The sequence below is a fragment of the Orussus abietinus genome, unplaced genomic scaffold, assembly GCF_000612105.2.
Source record: "Orussus abietinus isolate OABI.00-Male unplaced genomic scaffold, Oabi_2.0 scaffold37, whole genome shotgun sequence".
In the NCBI taxonomy this organism is placed as follows: Eukaryota; Metazoa; Arthropoda; class Insecta; order Hymenoptera; family Orussidae; genus Orussus; species Orussus abietinus.
Genome location: NW_019394759.1, coordinates 312145 through 335036, shown reverse-complemented (window position 1 = coordinate 335036; position 22892 = coordinate 312145). Strand labels below are relative to the sequence as shown.

The 22892-nt window shown below is 45.4% G+C and overlaps 1 protein-coding gene across 4 annotated transcripts; it reads right to left on the bottom strand.

The window, feature by feature from the left end:
* Positions 1–343: 343 nt before the first annotated feature.
* Positions 344–22869, bottom strand: LOC105696261 (cyclin-T). Of its 4 annotated transcripts, none has more exons than XM_012418609.1 (8): positions 21568–22815; positions 19524–19734; positions 19254–19377; positions 19115–19160; positions 18522–18612; positions 17645–17842; positions 14553–17561; positions 344–4436 (listed from the first exon to the last, which is right to left on the bottom strand). In XM_012418609.1, the coding sequence occupies exons 1-8, from the start codon at positions 21711–21713 to the stop codon at positions 4374–4376; spliced, it is 3888 nt and encodes a 1295-aa protein (XP_012274032.1). In that variant the 5' UTR covers positions 21714–22815; the 3' UTR covers positions 344–4373. The 4 variants fall into 4 exon arrangements, with proteins under 4 accessions (XP_012274032.1, XP_012274031.1, XP_012274029.1 ...); XM_012418608.1 differs by lacking the exon at positions 344–4436 and adding an exon at positions 22818–22869 and having other exon boundaries at positions 11705–17561; positions 21568–22055; XM_012418606.1 differs by lacking the exon at positions 344–4436 and having other exon boundaries at positions 11705–17561; positions 21568–22055; positions 22668–22815.
* Positions 22870–22892: the final 23 nt, after the last annotated feature.

Genomic DNA, 22892 nt, shown 5'->3' with positions numbered 1-22892 from the left:
TCTTCGTTCCAATTCGTACGTCATCGGGCCAGGACGTTGCAATTCACAGGTTTTACGTTGGCAAAAGATCACAGAAAATACATTCACGAATGGGAACCCCCTGTCGACTCGACGTAAAAGACTCGAAACTACCCAGAACTCCGTGAATCCGAAAGGCACTCCTCATATTTTAAACACGAGCCTGAGAAATGATAACTGACGCGGGATTCTGTACGCCAATTCGATAGCTATCGATATTATTAGCCCATTGGAAGGACAAGGCTAACAATATCGATAGCTACCAAATTATCACACAGAATCCCGCCACTGGTATCGAAGGAAGGGTGCAATTGAAACGAGTCGGTGGAACTTTTGCACTTTTTTATTCAGGCTCTTTGCTCCAACGGAATCGAAGGAATTTATACCAAAAACCATCCCTATTTGCAAAGAACACGAGAACGCCGTTAACAATACTTTTCTCTCAGTGCAGGTGATGTGAATAATGTTAGTTCACAAATAACAGCTCCCCTTTTAATGGCCGAGGGTTAGTCAGAACTGTCCTTATCAAAGGGCCTTCCTTGCGAGGGCGCGTGCTTACCGAGAATAGAACGCGTACTCGCCGATCGACCAATTGGAAGAGGGAACGAACCCGTTAACAGTCAGTACTTTCCTACCGCTAAGGACTTTTTGAACGGCCCGCGCTGCCGTGCGGTTTCGCTGTTGGGAACACCGCCCATGCGGGCCATTGGCTGTTTCCGTTGGACCGACCAATGGCGGGCCGCCTTTCTCCTGGAGCAACCAATCGCCGGCGGGCCGGGCCGCCTCGCATCTACAACCGTCGATTAGAGGTCGCGTAGGCGAAATATAAATGCACGATTCGCAAAGGTCGAATACAATTATGTCGGAGCTTCGTTTCTTGATTATCCTTAACATTAATTATGTACATCGTCGACTCAGCGTCCCTTTTCATTTTTTCCCTCCTCCGAACGGCGGTGGCGCGTATTACGTGGCCGGCCACCGTTCTCGAGGATTATTTTCGGCTTTTAAGCTTGCCAGGTGGAAAAGTTGAGGCTCAGTTGGCCCTGCGAATCTACATTCGTAGAATCTTTGCCACGCCGTACATGATTAAACCAACGCTAACGAACGACAAAGACTTATTACCTGATTATCTCGTCAAAATTCCAGTTATCGCGTGACTGATTAAATTTGGCAGGAAGAAACACAATCAACTTAAAGTGAGATTTGCCAACGATGTTACTTTCACTGTCAAGAGTCAGCAATTCCACGTGTAACATCACGACAAATAGCCTCGTTAATTAGCGGCAAATAATCTGGACTTACAGGAAAGAAATCTATTTAATACAAAAATATTGTATTACCATGCAGCAACTTTGATTCTATCATGTTTTCCTAATTACACCTCAGTCTCAATGAAAATATCGCTTTCATGCCGACTTTCAAAGTTTGCGCACAGGAGTTAAGACTCAAACGGTAAACGTGTACGAATTTACATGACGATTCAAGTTCTGTTTCTAAGTAAATAGAATTAAATCTCACTATCTAATCGAGCTTCGAGTTGGTGTCGCGTGGCCGAGTAATTCCGCGTATAATCAAAGAAACGCAGATAGCACACGGCAACTTTTCTCACCGATCGAAATCCTATTGAAACAAAATATATCTTCGATTGTTATTAAAATATGTTAAGAGTATTATTTCATTTCAGGTTGCGAGACGGTCTTAAAAGGACGTAAGACTTATTACAGTGTAAAACTCAGCGGCCAACGAACGTAAACGAATAAATTCTTCAATAATTGCGGGGCATACTGAACGTTCAACTTTCCCGCCAGTCGTTCTAGTCGCACGTGCGAAGACCAGAGGTCGCTCGCCGCGGTTATTTCCCCGCGACATTCAAACGGCAATTAAGAGCAATCGATAGGACGTCGCGACCGTATTCACTGCCGGAATGGTCCAGCAATAATTGAAGGTAAAATGGAAAAGAAGAAACAAAATACGATGAGACGTTAAGAGAATACAGACGTCGCGAGCGACCCTCCGGTTTCGATTCGCAAGCGCTCCTGACCGTCACTGTCGCGCTATCATCGATTTGGTATATTTTGGCATACAAAATAATTTTATTTACAGTCTGATAATATTAATCATTTCGATCGACAGTCCTTTATACTAACTGGCGATAGTATAATCCGGTTAATTACTTATTAATATGAAACGGGAACGGGGGAACGGGGCTATGTACACGACGAAAGCTTCGCGAATAAATATCTCTCTCTCGGGAGGGAGAGAGGTGGACCAAGCTCGCTTCCGTGAGGGGTGCGTCGGTATTGCAGACCGGCGCGGTTACCAACCGAGTCGGTAACCTCTCGACGCCGTCACCGACGTGTGCTACATCTCGAAGCAAAACTCGACGCGAATAATATCCAACCGCTTCTCGCACGTTTTCGAGCATCCTTCTCCGAAAGTTTCGCCAAACCATTGTACGAAAGAGACACTCCGGCGAGAACGTCTTGCTTCCTCCACTTATTATTTCTTTTTTTCTCCCCTTAAACGAATCGAAGTGTTCTATGTATATGTACAATACGACCCTAAAACAATTATACACATTGCGAATTTGAAATAGATGAAGAAGTCCCGCCGAACTGGCGGAAATATCTAACGTAATAATGCACGTGGAGTCACATTCGAGGCTCGAAATGGAGAAACTTTAAAAGAGAACGGATCCTTTTTCTTTTCTTTTCTTCTTCTCGTAAAGTGTACTTCGTTGTTCCGATATAAGCAAGCGGTTGAGTAACACAAGTTATGGAGAGGAGTTCGCTTCCCCTTTATGGAAAATATGCCGGCCGTCGAACGAATAGACAATTCAGAGAGATCATAGGCGTAGGATGTTTCGAATTTACAAATCCAATAATTCCCTTGATATTCTTAGAAAGATTGTCTAATCCGCGGCCCTCAAGAGCCAATAACGCGGCCTTGAAAGACCTTACATTTTTAACATTATTACGTAACTTTTAGTAATATACTTCATGACTCAATTGCGCGTGCTCGAGGGTGGATTGCATAGGAGACAACGAAACTGTATACAAGAGAGCGCAATGCAAGGTTGACTTCGCCTTCCGTACACATATTTGAATGACTTTGTAAAAATAAAAGAAATAAAAATTCCTCACTTACTGCAATCGTTAATATTACATATTATGTGCGCGACTCAGGCAAGGTTGGGCACCTTCAACTCAGTGGTTTCTCTTAAAAAGAGAGAAAAGGAGTTAGAATAACAGCCTCTTTGTTTTCCTTTTTCTCTTTTACTTCTCTAGTTTTCATGGTGAAATTGGTCTGCGAAGTCTATACATCCTACGTCTATGGCAGAAATACGAAAGAAACCAGGATGAGAAGAGAGTAGGCCGTGGGCGCGAATCGCACCCAGTTTCTATGGCGCACTTCATGGATCGAGATAAAATGATCGCGATGATCACAGATTCTAATGAAACTGTGTAACGGGTACAGAAAATACGGAAAAAGAAGGCGGCATCGGACGAGTTGAGTGTAGAAGGGAATCGAAGAAACTGATAATCGAAAACCAACATGGCGTCGATACAGCGCAGCGAGGACGGAGGGGATTTCCGTATCTCGACCTTACGACCTAACCGCATCTAGCTTGACCTGAGTAAGAATATTATTTCTCTATTTCGAAAGCGTTACGCCGCGAAGTAAGAGAGTTACGTTCACGGTCGTATGTGCAGGTCTGGAAACTTTTAAAGTGCAGGCGATCAATTTCCAGGAAAACTACCGTCACCCTCAGTCCCTCTTGCACTTATACTCAGATCATTCAGAATCACGCTCGAGAGAAATTTACCACGTCGCAGCGCCCTGGTGACAATTTTAGGAAACAGGAACAGCAATGAAAACCGATCGCTGTAATTACAATTCTTTCCTAAAGCTGCCACCACGAGGGGCTGCGATGCTGGAAGATTTTGCCAAACCTCGAAAAATCTTCAGTACAGGGGTGGGAGAGAAATGGAGCGATGATACATTTCTGCCTGTTTCACAGACTTTGCTCTGGCGATTCCGATGGGCTGAAGTTTCATGAAAGTCGCCTTAGAAAAACTGCTCGCTGCCTATTATTGGATTTTCAAGACCTGCACATACGGCCGCGTTTACGTTAAACTTTGGCTAACGTAAGGCGCCACCTACCGGCGTCTGTGGTTGACCACCGACGCGACTGACGCGATCGACGCGCCGCCACGCGGCGAGTCGCGTCAACGTGTCATCCGCGTCATCCGGATCGAGGACGGGGCGGAGTCACCGAGTGGAGACCGTTCTCGACCAGTGGCGATTCTCGATATAATTCTCCTAAAATCCATTTACGTCCTGGCTGTTGTGTACTACGTTGCATGTGACTGCGGCAGCTTGTTCGAACTCTTGTGATGGCTCGACGTGTGCTTCTCCTGAAACAAATAAATCCCCGGTTGGACCCCACGTATTTCTGCATTCGACGAACACATGCATCTTTCCCAACTAACCGCAAAACTACCTCGAACCGTTTACTCTCCACAAAACGTTCAAATAGACCATTTCTGCCAAATGTTTAAAGATATTAATATAAATTACTCAACCCTATCGGCAATACTCGATCGATAAAAATCATTTCGAACTCTTCTGACCGTTAATTCGCCTCACATCGTATCTCCGTTGGTCACTTCTCCCACGAAAGACCTGTCGTCGATACACCAAACGGTCGGTAATATAATTTCCCCGGTCGATAACGCATTAATATGAAGTCACCGAACTCTGATAAAAAAATAAATAAATCTCATCGCGCTGACCAGCATACGCGATCACAAGTTGATTGATCTTGCAGAGATATCCGTCGTCGGTAAAATCCAGCTAACCGCGACATCTCTCCGCGGGGTATCGAAGTACTCGTCGACTCCGCGATACCATCAAAGGCCCGAAACGAAGGGAGCAAAGAACAAATCAGAAAGGAGACCATACCCAAGTCGGTTCTAAGGGATCGCATGCTGTGGAACAGGACTCCGTCGGTAAAACAGACCCGAGATGACAGGAGTAAGGTATACAGCTGACGTAAAAGCGCGCACGCACACACGCCCCCACATACGCACATACGCCACAGGCACCACAGGCATGGAACAAAGTCGAGGAAAACGAAGACACGAAAGAGAAAAGAGAGAAGAAGAAAGAGTAACTACCACCATTCCCCTCCACCGAAGCGAGCAAATGAAACGATTGGGTGGCACGTGAACGATTCCGATGTAGCCTACCAGTGAGAGCTTATGATGTTAGTAAACACAATGCGACGGCGATTGCGGTTCGTGGTGTTAGAAAGACAAAATAATCACTAAGGTATTCGTTTCCACAGAGTGTTTATTATACTGTTTTAATTGTTTTTCATTCTTCGGCGGCTTTCCCTTTCCTTTTCGTATCTTCACGAAGTCTCGGACGTGCCGTGTACGGTATCCACAGGTGTTCCGTTCACCTGTCGGTAACCTAGATAACCCCCGTCCCCCGGATTCATCAACCCATTTGCATAAACCGTCACTTCGTGTTCGGCCCCGAAAGTGACGTCTGCCAAGAATGCGATTAAAAATTTAGAGAGACCGAACGGGCTCCAGCGGATCGAAATTGGACGTTAAATATATATTCCCAGGTGTTTACGTACCTCAAACATTTCTTTAGAGACGAAATTTAGAAATTTCCATCACCCTCATATTCTTCTTTTTTTTTTTTCTTTCGTGGGACGACAGCCTCGCCTGATAATGTCATTTGCCGATCATCCTCCTTTCCTCGAGCCGCGAGTCGTTCGACACCGTACGCGACACGTCCCGAATACATTTTATACAGATTAACGTTAATTCCGCGTTACAATCGATCAAGGCTTGCGGGTAACGTGTGCTTCTCTCGTTCTCTCGGCTTACGGCTACCGATGATCGGCCCTCTCTCGGTCGGTAAGAGTGCACAACGGGCGCAGCCTCTACCATTACCGACCACTTCAAGTAAGTTCCATTACAAAGGCTAGCAACATTACTCCGAGCTTTCCGCGGTTTACCTTAGCAATTATTTTGTCCTCCTTGCATGTATATATGTGTATATACATATACGTACATATATACACACATGTACATCCGTAGTCGCAAATTCCCGGAGCGTATAATCCCCGTCCGCGGGTTTATCCTAGGTCAGTAAGTACCGGTGCGCGCGCCTTTAGATTTACTGTTTCACGGAGCTTATAGAAATGGAGACACGCGAGGCCACGTATATGGACTTGCGATCACGTCACGAGCTTGCAAGTCCTACGGGGCGAAACGTTAGGCCGTGTACAATGGCCGACATGAATGCCTCCCCTGCGGATACGACATCGCCTGTGCAGGACGGGAGGGCATTGATGTCTCCCAGCGCGCACATGCAATCTCGCTGAACAACGGAATTAAGCAACGTAACTTTAGGACGTATACACACTTGCAATATTGCTGTGCAACGCAATCGGGCAACGTAACGTTTTGCCTCGTACACCCTGACAAAGACTGTGCAACTAAATCGCGATTAAACGAGGCGAAAGTTGCGCGACGCGGTTGCACTTGCATGTTCATCCGTGGTCTAAGAGTGGATTATCCATAGGTCAGACAGATAGATATTTTTAGTCTCTAAATTTCTCCGCGAAAATCCAGAACACATTGGAACGTTTAGTGAAACTGATTTCCCCCGAAATTAGTCAATTTTCCATTAAAAAAAAAGGGTTTTAATTTTAATTACGCTAGTAATGTTTTTAATCTATCCATTGCGCCCTGCCCATAGAACTTGTAACTTTCCCACACAGGCGCTATTTCTGAGATAAATGGTTATTTATACTTCGTCGATCTAAAAAATCAATGCACGGGTATAGGAAGGTGGTATCTGTGGGGTCGATCATTCGTGAAACATTACTCAAACTTAGATGTATCGATCGTTTGCAATTTTATCACGTGAATATGGAGGCTTTAGGAAGGTCCTGACACCCATGAAATTTAATTTCTCTCGTTGTTCATAAACATTTTAAATTGTTTTAATCTGTTCGTAAGCATTTTTAAATGTTTTATTATAAAGTCATGGGTATCTGGACCTTCCTTAGGGCCTCCAAATTCACGTGATAAAATTTTTTAACGACTCGGTGCACCCAGGTCGGAAAAAAGTTTCATAAACGATTGACCCGTCAAATGTCACTTTTATGTAACATTAATTAAGGACGCTGTTAAAAAGGTTTCGGTATTTCGAACACTTTCGAATACTAATGCATACTAAAACCAGAAACAGTGGTGCTCGAAATGGAATACCCCATATTAAAGCAATTGACTGCAGAATATCATCCCGCGCCATCTATGCATTCAGTGCCAACCAAATTTTTACACCGAAACCTCGTATTACCTTCATCCTACATAGAAGCCCATAAGACACATTTTTTTACCTTTATTACGTTTAATTGCAATTTTCACGATTTCTACCTCTAGCTCTAAACTGTTGTGCAATAATTCTGACACTTTCGTTTCTCACATGAGAACCCTCAATAATTGCATATTGATCAAAATATGAGAGCTCGACGCCATTTTGGTTCCAGTCCAGACTAAGACATCAAATTTATTTTAACCCTAAATTGTACCCTAAACCCTAAATTTTAAAAGTGTCACGATAATTTTGAGACGTTCACGAGTTACGTGTTAAAATTTCCGACATGGTGCAATTACCCTTAAAAAAAAAAAACTTCCTCAGGCTTATCATTCACCCCGTCGCTTAAATTTCGCGTATAAAGACTTGTACGCGTACTTCCGAAAAAATTTAGAGACGAAAAATCCCACTCTGTCTAATCTCCTTTGGACCCTTAAATATGTACAGACACTATAGTGGTATCCTCTCCATTTTGATAAGCTCTATGTGTTTTCGGTCGGCATTAATCGCGCGCAGAGGGATCGCAAATCCAGTAATGGCGGCGACGGGTTCGATCACTTCGACATCCGTTTCCTTCATCGTCGAATCCATCTTCGATCTTTATTATCCTAAGTGGCCGTAGAGAGATTTCAGCATTGCGAAGTTACGGAGCTGCGCGTTAAATCGTCGCGTACGTTAATTCACGTGATATATAACCCTTAAGAACGAAATCTGTCGATTCAGTCAAGGTTAATCAGATTTAAAACGGATTGCGAAAGGGCGTTTTTCAAAAGTGGCAGATACATAACGTGCAGTCAATTAAAACGCACTTCCATCTTCTCTCCGCCAGCGTTTATGCTCGAGCTCACCCCGTACGTGCTGGGAGCGGCAATACTTTTGTACAGCATAAATATTTCGGTATAAATCATCCGTCCTTCCTATTCCGGCCGTCCGGCGTGAGCTCGACGCTCTAATCTCGATCGACGCCATCTTGCGCGAAATGTACAGAACCTCAACCAGCGAAATCCTAAAACAGGAGTGTCCAACCCGCGGCCCTGATATTAATTATGGGACCCCAGGAGATAGTGAACCTTTTAACATTATCATATGATCTTCAGTGATACCCTTCACGATTCGATCGTACGGAATGCTTAAGCGATTAACATCGCGTAAGGGAGGTCGGATGCAATTGTAACGTATAAGTATATGAGAAAATTATTAATCACGCGTAAAGTTGTCCTAAACAATCTCCAAGAAAATTACCAGTCCAATCGGAGGAAGTCTTTGGTGAACTATAGTTTCCCTCCTGATACGTGTAATTCCGAAGACTCAGTCGATAGATATTAGGCTGAGGGATAACTTCCCGCCGTCTTAATTACGTTAAATTGCGTCAAAAACGGCGGTAACTTATTCCTCGACCTAATAATTCACGGTTAATGTCATTCCTTTTCATCGTTTCATTTTCTATAAATTGTAACGAAGGTAACTGCAGTTAAGTGACTAAATCTTATTACTAAAGTTACAACTATAAGGCGACACTTATTTGCCAAAATATATCTGGACAAGGTGTCGATGAAAATTCTCTACCAAAAAAATTGTTACAATTGTTTCCGATCTTCTCTAAGGGTTAACTCCGCTTTCTGTCCCCACCACCCAGAATCGAATGCAAACTCGCATATATCAGGCACTATGTACTTGGCGAGTAAGAAAAGAAAAGTGGGGGGTATGACCTATGTACACTAACTATATTATACATTTTACACGTGGCCCAGGTAAGTCAAAAGGTTGGGCACTCCTGTCTTAACATAACCTCACCGTCAACGACGTCTCCGCGTTCATTTCTCTCCTACTATTGATACTTTTCTTTTTCTTTTTTTTTTTTTCTTTTAACAGTACTTTCATAACGTTTCACTGAGTATTAAATGCTACGATAGAAATAAACTCCGAGAATCGGATCTAGAGGCCGCGGCGTGACTTTTAAGAGGGGCGGTCCACATTATGATTCCATAATCAAAGATAATTATCTCTTTCGGGCTACGCCGAAAAAGGATCGCGTCTTGGATGCACTTCCGGTCGCGAATCGATCAAATTCTGACGATACGCGAATTACGAGAAACTCCCTAGATATGTTTCCCTACCTGATTTAAGCCATAATTGCTACCTTTTCACTCGAAGCGCTCTGATCGGCTAAAAATTAGTAGATAATCAAGCCGCGTTTTTACATCAGTGAAAGATGTACATTGCAACCCCTAAGTGTCTAAATGATTCTATCATTTACAGGTTTTAGCTACTTTTTCTTTTTTTTTCTCGTTAGATTTTATCAAATTCCATATTAAAGCTGGACATCACCGTGTAAATATAACTCACTGTTGCAGTAAATATAGATAACAAATCCACCGTTACGCTAAATATCATGGATGAGATAATAATCATGTGAGTTACTGGCATAAACACACGTTACGATTGTTAAATTACGTGGGTGGCAAAAAGAGATGCACGAAAATTACCCGCGAGTACACATTAAGATGTTCGCATATTGGGATTCGACGGAAAAAAAAAAGAAAAAAAAAATGAAAAATATAGTACGAAGCATACGGACAAGTATGTACAATATATACATTGACACGAGAGCATGTTCGCTTTTCGTACTCTTGGTGCAAAAAGGTTGTAATTAGTCCAATCTGCAGCGGCTGTACACAACTTTCGTAGTAAAATTGAGAGCCAATCGAAGCGTTTTGCTTTATGCAGCGACGCAACAGTGCAACAAGTGAAGAGGTAGCCTTTACTCTTACTCGGTATGACTTTATCCCTATTAAACTTGCTCCTACGACTCGCGGCCGATACTTCGAACCTTTGTCCACCGAATCTCGTGACAAATGTGCCCATAATTATGAAAGTGGTCTAAGTCATATATTTTTTGTTTCGAAATTACATTGAATTAATTTAGTTTGAAATAATGTGGCATGACATAACTGATAAACTCATTTTTTTTTCAATTTTGACTTAGACCACTTTCATAATTATGGGCACAAATGTCGCATATCACCCGAAAACAGGACGTTCCTTGGAGCGACTGATCGCCACCGATCGCGGAAGAAGACTCCACCTCATAAGCGTGAAACTCGTCAAGTCGAATGGATCGGAAAGATCGATCTTAGGGACCTAACCTCAAACCTCGACTCTCGTGACGTCACAGAACGCCAAGTTTAACTTCATAAACAGTCTATGAATGGTTAGCATTAACTATCGTCGGACATGCCGTTGCACGGTATTGTTCGTCCTCGGTAAGAGGAAAAAAAAAAAATAAAAATAAAAATAAAAATAGAATTGCTAAGAGAAGGATTGATTCCTACGCGATCATGATTGTAATGTAGAACCCATTAAATAGACCGACATAAAGTGCGGATAATTCGATTGCACGATATTAACCCTTAAATGCATAACGTAGCCATTCAACAGTCCATCCGTCTAACTTTTTTCAAATTAATTTTTCTTTAATTTTTTTTTCATCTCACAATGCACTATTATATTACATTACACTACGTTATATTATATTCCTATACAATACGATTAAACAAATTTTCAAATAAATATCTTTCTCTAGCTTATCCTATCTCCATTGGTTCTCCCCGTTAATACGACCAAAGGCGTACCAAAAAAAAAAAGAAAACGACAATAAATAAAAAGTCATGCATTTAAGGGTTGATATAATCAATCGCGATAAACCGCCGATACCGAGATTTTCCTATAAGTCAATTCCACGCATTTTTGCCAATCGATCTATATACGCACAAAACCGCACAACTTCGAACACCCGGACGTATTATTTTGACCACCCTAAATTATATACACCTGCCCTTAAGCATAACACGCGACCTATCTACTCCTCCATTTTCCTATTTTCACCCCCACGTACAAATTACAAGGCGACGTGATTATTCCTTGACAAATCGCGATAAGTTAACGAAATAAAAACAATGATTCCTAGGATTCCCGAGAGGGCTAACGATCCAAAGTAACAACGACGGCGACGATAACCGTACCCATACCGGTAATTACCAGAAGTCATAGATTATAGATAATGGCAATCGCATTAACGACGAACACACATATATATATATAGCTAATATATAAACGCACTCTCCTTAATACATTATATATATATAGAATATCTCTCTGATTTCCCGTCCCCCTTACTTTCACCCGAAATTATGCTAATAGTTCTCACTCATTCGCATACACGTTCCTGAGTTAGTTTATTCTAATTCTTCCCTCGATAAGGGAGGGAGGGGGGGGGGTATTGTCAATTGTGGGCCGGATTGTTAAGTGACAAATCTCGAGTTGCCCGACGCGGAAATTCAAAGTTAAAAAAACAAGGGAGATAACATGGGGCCTCTTTATCGACGCGCGCGGCGCCGCCTCGCGGGTAAAAATCTAACTACGGCGTGGCGCGCCTTTTTAAATAAAGTCTGTATACTTCAGCCTACTTTTCGGAAATTCGAGCACTGAATCGGTCGATCCCTTTCGTCGTCTCTAGGCTTACTACGTGCTCCCGAATTACGCGGGGAAAGTAAAGGCTAAAGAGATAAAACTTCGCATTTGATCAGGGGCGCCACTTGACGGCAAAGCCGGGAACTTGCCGTTCCTTATATTATTACTTTTTTTTTTGTATATATCTTTTTACGCTAAACCTACTCGATGACGGTTAACCGTTAAACGCCCCTCCGATACTGTCTACCTTTTTTTCCCCTCGATCACTAAAACCGTGTACCCCGAAATTCTCTTTCTCCCGGTCGGTCGCCTTTGCCAGCAAAGGGGAACCCGTTTTATCGGCGTGAAAAAAGTGAGATAAAAAAATAAACGTCTCCTAGGTCGGAAACCCGAAAGGCTCCTTCTACGTCTCTCGATAGTCTGCGGCGAGAAAGCGTCCTTGGTCGTGTACCATTCGCGCGGTGCGCTCGAAGATACCGGGTGAGATCGCCAGATTTACCGACTGCCGGTTAAGTACTAAAATTTAGCAGGCAAAGTCAAGCCCGAAGGCACCGTCGCTCGAGACGTCGAAATTCTGTGAGTGGAAAGGAAAAGAAAAAAAAAAAAAATCTAACGAAATCGCGCGCACTTCTTGCAGCCCGTGAAAGCCTCGAGAGGGGAATTCCTGAACACGCGAGTCCTGAAATCCTCACGGGTCTCGGCTTCCCAAACGAAGAGAAAAAAAGAAATAATAATAGCGTTTCATTTGTTCGCTCGGCAGAGGGACTCGTTACTCGAGTCGAATTACACTAGTTATGGTACACACTATAACCGGGTATAAAGGGTGGAGAAATCAAGAGCAGTGATTACGTAAACGTACTAGGTAGAAAGAGATTGTACAACGGGCATGCTGCTACTTCTACCATACACATCCACAGGGAAAGAAGAGCGAGAGTAAAAAAAAAGGGGGAAAATCGAGTCGATTGTTCCCCCCTCGTTAAGGATTTCCACGAAGTTAGCACTTGCTCGACGCGCTCGAGGATCCGACCCCCTCTCCTTCCGACATTTATTAATGGCAGTCATTCGTCGGGATTAAAGGAAAGGAAGAAGCGATCGTCCCTTTCCTCGAGCGTCCGTCGATTACACGTTCCGTGCCACGTGTACCACCGATAAGTACGCGTTAACCTCGGCAGATACACGGCATGGCACGGAACGTGTTAAACGTATCTGTACATTTCGTGCCGTTGGTACACGTTATCACTAAAAACGGACCGACTGGCCGTTAAACGTCATCGCCAGTAAACGATAAGCAAACAACGAAGTACGTACGTATCACTCGGCGCGCGATGTTGGGGGTCGAGCTTTCCGAGCTTCCCGCCGACGCGCACAGAGGCCGACACGGTCGGATATCACGTGACGGCTCCAAAGATGGCGGCCGAGCAAGTGCTTTCGGATCGCAGACTCCGTTACGCGGTTCCCCGAAGGTCGCTCGTTACGCAAATTCACAGGTCGTGTTTTTTTTCTTTTTCAATGAATGACAAGAGACCACCCGATCTCAAGGTCCTGAGATTTTCTTAACCATCTAGCTACGGAGCTGTAACGCCTGTACGGATATGCAGCTGTGCCACGAAGTGAGCGAATCACTGGGGGGTACATTTATATGCCGAGAGTGCTCGCTTCTCGCACATTCGTCTCACGTGAGTTTCTTCACCCGATAGTGTACCCTCCCAGTGAAAATAGAAAATCTTTAGACCGAAAGTGTGGTGGAAGAGATTTTCAGCGTGAGTTGAATTTATACCTCAGAACGTAAATACGGACGAAGAATGATAAAAAGTTGTAAGTTCCATACGCAACACACTAAAGTTCCCGGTAGTTGCATTTAATATCTAAACGGGAGAAACCACAACAATGGCGCTTCGTAGCTAAAGGGTTAAACCTCGTATCATCGCGTTTTCTCCCGGACGAGCATTCCGCGTCTCAAGGAACCGCGCGACGACTCTTCCGGAAGTAGTCGAGTGGTGAGAGGGTAGGAAAAATGTCTACGCTACGGCAACGCTACGTTCCTACAGAGAGTGTCGCAGCTACTCGGGAGGAGGGGGCGGCGGCGGGGAGTTCGGCGGAGGCCCGCTAGGGAGCGGCGGTGGCGGCGGCGGGCTCCTCGAAACCTCCGGCCCGCCGCCAGAAGCCCTCTCGGAGGCCCTCTCGGGAGCCCTCTCGGAGGCCCTGTCGGCGGGCTGCCTGCGCAGGCTCCCGGGTAGCGTGGGCGGCGGCACGGAGGTGTCGATGGCACCCTCCGCGGTCATGATCACGTTGCCGGCCGGGTACATGTGGTACGGTTGTTGCTGCTGGTACTGCCGGTAATACAGCGCGGGGTCGTACATGTACCCGGTCGCGCTGAACATGGCGGCCGGCGCGACGAAATTGGCGAAGTAGTACGAGTCGGCGACCGGCGATTGGCCGAGGTGCCGCGCGTAATGGCTGCCAGTGTTGTCGCGCGTCGCCGCAGAGTGGCGGCCCTGTCCCGGGGGATTCCTAGGGTTTCCGTGTCCACCGTTATAGGGCTCCTGCTCGTGACCGACCGAGCGCTGCTGGTAGTACGCAGGCCCGTCTCTGATCGGCTGACCGTAGGGCGGGCCACGCGCGGAATAGTGGCGCCCCCCTCTCCCGCCTCCACGTACCTTGTTATTGCTGTTCGAACTATAATGCCGACCGTTTTGCCTTTCCCCTGGCCGTTGCTGCTGCTGCGGTTGCTGCTGCTGCTGCTGCGCCAGTTGCTGCTGCAGCTGGCCGACGGTGCTGCTCTGCTCCCGCTTTTTATTCGGCGGCCCGGCCATCGTCGGGCTGCTGCTCTCCCTCTCTCGTTTCCTACTGTCCGACGTCGAGAACTCGAGCCCCGTGCCCCCGGTCGCCGCACCGCCCCGCGAGATGACGTCCGTGCGGATCTTGATCTTGAGCGGTGCCTGCATGACCGGCTGCGCCGGCGACCCGTCCGTGCCCTTTAACCTCTCCTTCGGTATCTTGATCTTCAAGCCGGTGTTCTGGTTCCCGGGCGATTTACTGGTCTTGTCCCCGTGGCCCGCCAGACTCGTCGCCAGCGGCTCCGGCGCCAGGTTCAACTTGTCCTTTGGTATGGTGATTTTGATAGGCACTGCCGGCGCGCCTTCCTCCTTCTCCTTCTCCTTGTCCTTCTCCTTCTCCCTCTCTCTGTGTTTCTCCTTGTCCTTGTCTTTATGCTTGTGCTTGTGCTTCTCCTTGTTCTTCTCCTTGTCCTTCTCCTTGTGCTTGTGCTTCTTCTTCTCCTTCTTCTTCTCGCTCTTGTGGTGCGAGTCGGCCTTCTTCTCCTCGGCGGAAGGTCCACCGGTCGTGGAAGAGGTAGTTACCGAAGCAGTCATCGCGTCGGTTGCTCCTTGGAGTGGTGCCGACAAGACGCTGATGTCCACCGTAGAAGCTACAGTAGGCTCTCTAGAAGAAGGTGGAGGCTGTATGTGCATCTGCGTCTGCGTCTGCATTTGCATTTGCATCTGCATTTGCATTTGCATTTGCACACTCTGCTCTTGCTGGATCTGCTGCTGCAGCTGCTGCTGGGACTCCTGGTGTGAGGGTTGTTGCGGAGGCTGACTGAACTGTTGCGGCTGCTGCATGCCTTGAAGAAGCGAGGGTATCGGGGCCAGAGGTTCCTGTAGGAGAGCACTGATACTTTGCGCGGACTTCAGTTTGGGTTTAACAGGAAATTCGATTTTCATCTCAGGAGCTGTAGAGAAGCTCTCCAGCGTGGGCCAGGAAGACTCCTGTTTCATCCGCACCTCTTGGGACTCGGGCTTTATCCTGATCTCAGGAGTCTCCGGCTTTATTCGAATGTCCGGGCACTCTTGCTTAACGGATTGATCCAATCCATTCGTCAGGGGATGCTGGTGTTGCACTATGCTCGAGGAGCAACTCTGAGCTGTAATGGGCTCCGGCTCGAAGGGCTTAATCAGTTCCGGGGGTTTTAGGTCATTTGCCACGGAGGACCCCCTTCCGTTGGAGGTAGCAGGGTTGTCCCTGATAGGTTGAATCAACTCCGGTACCCTGCCCAACATCTTGATGGGCTCGAAGCCCGAAGGGATGTCGTCTACCTTGACCTTCACCGCGACCTCGCTCTCTCCGGAGCTGGTGGTGCGATGTCTCTTATGACCCGAAGGGGTCACATCGTTGGTCATTCGTTTAATCGAGTCTTGAAGACCCGGAGGAGGGCTGGCGAAAGGTGTCATACCGAGGCCACCGAGGGCCGACTCCTGGGGCTTCTCTTGCTTAGGAACTTTAGCTGCAGGTGGCGTCTTCTGCTTAGACTTCGACCTCTGCGAATGGGAGGACTCCCTCATTACGACCAAGGGTCCTTTGTCGGGGCAGAAGAGGGATTTGTGCCGACTTGGAGGAGTCGGTTGCGAAGTCTGCTGCGAGACCCTCTCGGAGTCTTCGTGTCGAGGCCTCTTCTCGGCTTTCGGGTCGTCGACGTTGTTCAACGACGCCGAGGACCCGGAGGGGTTCCCGTTCTTTATCGTGTCCTTCAGGATCTGTGAGACTCCGTGGGCGGAATGCTGGCTCGTGGAGATCTTCTGCAGGGGAAGCCTCGACAGCAGGACCGTGGGTGACTTCTCCTTGCAGAACGAGGTGGGGCCTGCGGAACCGACCTTCGGCTCCCCCGGCACCGAACCGGCGACCCCGGTCTGCTTTTCCGACTGGCTCATCTTGGAATGGTGCGACTGCTTCAGCATGTTCACCATGTACTCCTCTTTCTGCACCTCTGGCCGAGGTTTCGGGGGCGGTAGAGGCTTCTCGATGAGCTTCCTGACCTCCTCGCTCCTCTGCTCGAGACTGTCCACCGGTTTGCGCGGGTTCCGCTCCATCCTCGAGGGCTCCGAGTACTTCCCGTAGAGTTTCTGCTCGCCCTCCTTCCTGTGCTCCAGAGGCTTGTGCCTCGACGCCAGGTCGTAGGGCCTCTTCTCGTGCGGCTGGTGCTTGCACTCGGCATTACTCAGTCTGTGCATGCTGTGGTTGTTATTGCTAAGCTTCTCCTGAGGGGCGACCACCAGTTCCTGGCTCTGTCCAGAGTCGGACTTGATGCTCAGCGAGTCGTTCGAACATGGCTCCGGCATGACATCCACTTTCGGCTGGTGGACCCCGGAATGACTCGAGTGAGAATACACGGTACCACCGCTGGTGCCGCTACTCGAATTGAAGTCCCTGGTAGTCCTGGGTCGATTCGGATCCCTGTTGGGGTCCCTGCTGGGATCCCTGTTAGGATCCCTTTGCTGACCCCCTCCGGAGTGCCTCTGCGTCACCGCCTGACCCATCTTCAGCTCTGGTCGGTGATGATGATTGTGATGCGGTGCCGACTTCTGGCCGGTCGAACCCGGATGCTTGTTCGCCACCCCTACGACCGTTTTGTGGTGATGCGAGTGATGCTTCGCGGGTTCCTGAGGATGAGGCTGCACCGTCGCGGCAGTCACACCGGCAGCTTTTTCCCTCTCGAGGCGTTCCCTCTCCTTCTTCTCGCGGTACTCCCGGTAGTCCACCGGAGGCCTTGGCACCGAAGAGGAAGCCTTCTTCTCGTCCTGCTTGTCCATGTGGTGGGGACGGCTCGACTGAAACATCAGAGCCCCATCGGTGACAGCGGCCGGCGATTGAACTTTCCTCGGTTCTGCGTCCTGAAATCAAACGTGCCATTAGAAGTATTAGGTTGTTAGCCTCCTTGGGACCGGAAACATTCCATCGTTGAAAGGATTCTTACGAAGGGTGAGTTTGGCAGGCTTGGATGGCTGATACTAGGGCTCTGGTTCGCAGATATACTCATGATTTTCCTCTTGAGCCTCGAAGGGCATTTGTCGAATATGTGGAGGAATTCTGCGGTGAGCTGTTGCAACTGCTCCGCAGTCACTGTTCGGTCGACGTACCAGAACCATTGCTTCCCTTCGTTGCTCTGCGGTATCTGTAAGTAATCGATCTCTCGAGGTCGATTCTTTCAGCGTTTCGACTACGTAATACGACAAAAGTAAACGTCCAAGTTATACAGATCTCGTTTTAATATTCAAATGTCCTACTTTAAAGCATTATTCTCGATACTGTTAATACTGAAGTTTGTTAGTACTTATGACATTGTCAATAGTTACCAGGGTATGTAAAAATCGATTCATTTGATTTATAATCAGTTTTCGGTTTGAAGTTCAATTTGAATGTTAATATTCCATCTCTAGAGTTCGTTTATTCTAGTGCCAAAGCCTATAAAGTAAAAGAGAGATTTTAGCATTAAAACATTCTTAACAAAGCTATTCGTATGATTATCTTTTTCTCCGATATCAATGTCATCTTTTCTCTAGCGAAAGATAAAAGCAGCATTCTTTTTGTGGGTTTTCTAACACTGGAACGTGACGGGAAAAAAAAATGATTTACTCGATTTATATTCGATTAAACTATCGCGTTATTTGTTATTATTATTATTGCCGTTGTTATTGTTATTATTATTACGATCGTTTTATAATTACTTTATATCGAACCAATACTGAAAAAATTATCAGGCGAACTAAATCATACTATATACAAGTTTTATGTAATATAGGTCCATACTTGTTACGATGTCTACCTGAGCGATTACGACAAAATATGCTTACCTCCCAATTGGACCATTTGCAGGCTAGGTGAATGCAGAAGCAAGCAACTACTGTAGGTTTATACTGCAGACACATCGTCGTTAAGTGTAAACTGAAAGAAAATACATATCGGTCAATATTACTTACTACATAGTCATAACAAGTTATTCAAAGAAATGAAAATTTGAGAAAGATTAATGATAACGATAAAATGCTTCAAATTAAAATATCGTCAAATTGGGTCCACACATACGAATCTCCTTCTAGTAACTATGTACCCGAATTTGGAAAACAGAACATTTATAGAAAATAGTGTTCGATGTAACAGGAAATCGCTGGACAGCTCACATCGTTCTTGCTCAATGGAAGGTTTTACTGTTCTATGAATTCGGTTAATACATATTTTAAACTGGTAAGTAAATGAGAAAGTTATTGAAAAAGACGTGTCAAAAAAGACTCGACTCTTTGACGGACCTAGCACTGGATTGCTAGTGAGATATACATTTATATACATACTATATATGTATATACATATATAAATCCTTTGCTCTGGCAGCTATTCAACTTAGACTGCTAAGATGTAACAATGATACTAGGAAATAATGTGTAGCCACCTGTTTGATGCCATGAAGTACGAAGTCTGGGCTAAGTCCTTGCTCGCTGCAATTAAATAAAAAGCAATACAGTCATACTGATTTGACTGCACACTACACATTGATTTTAATATTTCATAGAATTCTTTCGTCTGCTTACCTTTAACCAGGTGACAACACCTGACAACGTGTGTGTGGGGATGATCGATGGCTACGTCAAACCCCAAAGTTTGCAGCAAGACATTCTCATTGAATACCAAGTCTTGAGCTTGTTCGAGGTATTGCTAGGGACAAAAGTTAAACTTTGAGAATATAATGACATCCAAAAAATATATTAATTTCTTTAATTATGAAGTATTAACAATATATTATCTAACATATAGGAGTTTCATGGCAAGATTCACTGAAGGAAAGTAACACTTTGGATTACCTCGGACTTGGGGTCAGGTGTTGTCTGGTCTCGGTGGAGGCACATGTGCGCCACCTTGATGACATGCTCCAGCTTCCGTGGTTGCTCCTCGACTTTTGCAGCGAGGAACAATGCAGCAGCTGCAATTGCATTCCTGTGGAACTGGGACAGCGAGTGGAATACGTAGAACCGATGCATGTACACTATCGCTGTGTTGATGCACAGCTGGGATCTAATATTTATTAGTTAAGGAAACACCGTGTTCATAACAGTTATATAACTAAATAGTATAACAGCAACATATTTGACAATACCCGTCATGCTTAATTGATTTTCTCAAGTGAAGCTATCTTTATTGAAAACAATGTAATCATTTTTACGTAATCATTACAATACGTTTCATAATTTGGCACCATCCTTCTAAAATTTTAATTTCTTTCCCAAAAACACATCAATAAAAAAAAATAGTGTAAAAAAAATGAATACAAAAATATTATATTCTCCTTGTTTGGAGTGAAATAAGTAATATATCTTCTTCACACATTAAACGATGATTCATAGGCACTGATCAAATGCTTCAACCACTAGTCATATTGACCACAAGTCATGCAATGATACAGAAGCTGATTATAAAAAAAAAAAAAAAGAGTAATATTTAAATAAAAATAAAATAAAACAGAATTCCAACGTGAAATAAAATTATACAGCTCCTTTGCAGTTGGTTGAATACATGGTACAGACCAGAAAAATAGAAAGGACAAGATTTCATATGAAAACATAATTTATTTAATCTATATTAGAAATACATTTCTAATCATCTTTTCTTCTGAAAAAGTAGTCATTAAATACGATATGGAAATTATACTGTAAAGCTTGGACAGCAGCGCTTGTACACAAAGTCAATAGATCTTATCAAAGGTTTTTCCAAGAACCAGTGATCTCATTGATTTTTATCAAATCCAACATATTGTTATTCTATATCTACCTCTTGCCCCTCGCAGGATATATTTTCTTTGCGATAGGCACAAGGTCACAATTCCTTGTAATATTTCCATTTGCAAAAGAAACAACGTAAGTGAAAATTACATTTGGTTTCACAATCTCATGTAAAGAAATAACAGAACTTATATATTCTTGAATCACATTAAGCACAGCCTTCTTATTGAACGATCTACATTGTCCTGAAAAATCCAGATGCAATACAAGGACTTTCTACCCAGACACGTGACCTCATTTCTGCTTGTCCCACTTTTTTTCTGACTTGTGTTATTAAGGAACCTCTTTAGATTATAAAATTGCTTCATCCTACTAATTTTCAAAAAGTCGATAAATAAAAAACGAAGTTATCACCCAACCGAAAACCGACACCATTATTAAACGTCATTAAAATACTCCATTCATGCTCTTCAAATTCCAACTCTAAATACCAAAAAATCTTCGAATATATATAAGCAATTCTACATTTTAGCGATTACGCAAATACATCGGACAAAGCCATCAAAATTAGACAAACTCTAGTCAAAGTTCTCCCGATACCTCGAAACGATCGCATAAAATCCCAATGCCTCGTAGGCATCTGAATGCACTTCTGACTCGGAACGATAACGTCGTTTATAAAAAGAATATAAAGAAGCCATACCCCATTGAAATCCGAGCCAGTACTCGATCAAAACAGTGCTTCGTACCCTGCCCAAAGAGAATCTCCAAAAGCAACCAATATAAATCACCCAGATCAGTCATGAATCTCACCAGACACCAAAGAATCCCACCAAGGTGTAAATCCGAGGTTCGTAATCGTAGAGGAAGAGGTTTCCCTCGAGGCACGCGTGACCTCGCTTCTCGGCGTGTCTACTACGTCCCATCGCCGCGAACCAGGAAGTGCGTTTCCGCGCTCACCGACCTCGTCCCGACCGTTCCTCGCGCGATCACGGGTTAAGCTACGAATTACCAAGCCCATCCCCAGGGAGGGCCGACGCCTCTCGACGTTTTCGCAAAATCCTAGAACGCCCGAGGAGTCGCATCGTGGGCCTCGAAGGGTCGCGTTTCAGCTCGTTAAAAAGGATACACCACGAGTCGTTGTCCCATGTCTTGGATGAAATTGGCTGCCTGCTGCCGGTAGCTGAGCTCCTTGTCCGCGTCGATGCCGCATTTTCTGCTCGGCGTGTTCGCAAGCTGTTCCTTCGTAAAGTACCATTTTTCGTCAGCCGCCATTTATATATAAATCTGTGTACACGGCGGTACTCGGGTGGCACTTCACGGCGGTGGGAAGGAACGTCGGTCGCCGACGCCGCGACGCGCACTCCGAGCGTCAACTCGACCGGTCTAACCAAGCTTGCTTCGACCGAGCTTAGCGACGCCGACCGCTAGGTGGTGCCCCGGGTCCAAGATGGCGGCCACCTCGACCAATCGCCTGCCTTGGCCGCGCCGACTCACCGGAACTCGACCAATGGGCAGCGACCGTCTCACGGTCCTCTAGTCTGCTCCGTCGATAAGACCGCCTGCTTCATTTTTCAACCAGCTTCGCCATTTTGAATCGATTCCAAACCTATCAAACTGAACGGACAGCGGGAGATTTAACCCGTCACAGCGGGTGTTATCGATCATGGAACGATCTAGATATTACGTTGCGATCATTTACACAATCCTTGTATAATTAATGTTAAGCGATGGTTCGGGAGGTTGACTAAACGTTGAAATAAATTCTACATAATAGGTCGTACTTCGTACGTATTATTCTTTCAATAAAAATCTTGTAAGAAGCGATGATTCGAGACTAATACACATGTAACATCTAAGCTTCCGAGTGATACATCCATTAGAATGCGACAACTTTGAAACTGCATTTATTACATAGAAAATGTATGAAGCCAAGTAGGAAAGCACTGTTCCATACAAAAATATATTCTAATTAACCATCGCGCTCCATCGCTTATTAACTCCTAAACGAGTTAACTAAATAATTGAGACTACCGTTACGCTCTCCTCTCGCAAACGCTCGATCACTCGGAGGGTCGTTAAGCTAACTCAAACTCTACGTCTCTGAAGTTAGCTTCGAAAAAAATACCCCTTCTACCCCCCGCGCATCAAACCAATAAAAACATATTACTCAACGAGTTAAAATCTCGAGGAAATTCATTTTCCTTCAAAAATCGCGCAGGTTCTCACCGAAGCATGACTCGCGTGTTCCTTACAAAGCAGCTTCGAATATCCGGACGTGACGTCAAGGAGCGTACGGCACATGCGAGCGCGGAGAGGGTCACGTGACAGGTTAGCGCAAACCGACGCGCTCGGATCCGACGCGACCGTGCCACCTACATAAGCCCCGAGCGAACCACTATTCGCATCACGTGACGCGGGTGCGTCTGCGCGCGAACGGTCTACACTGTTGCG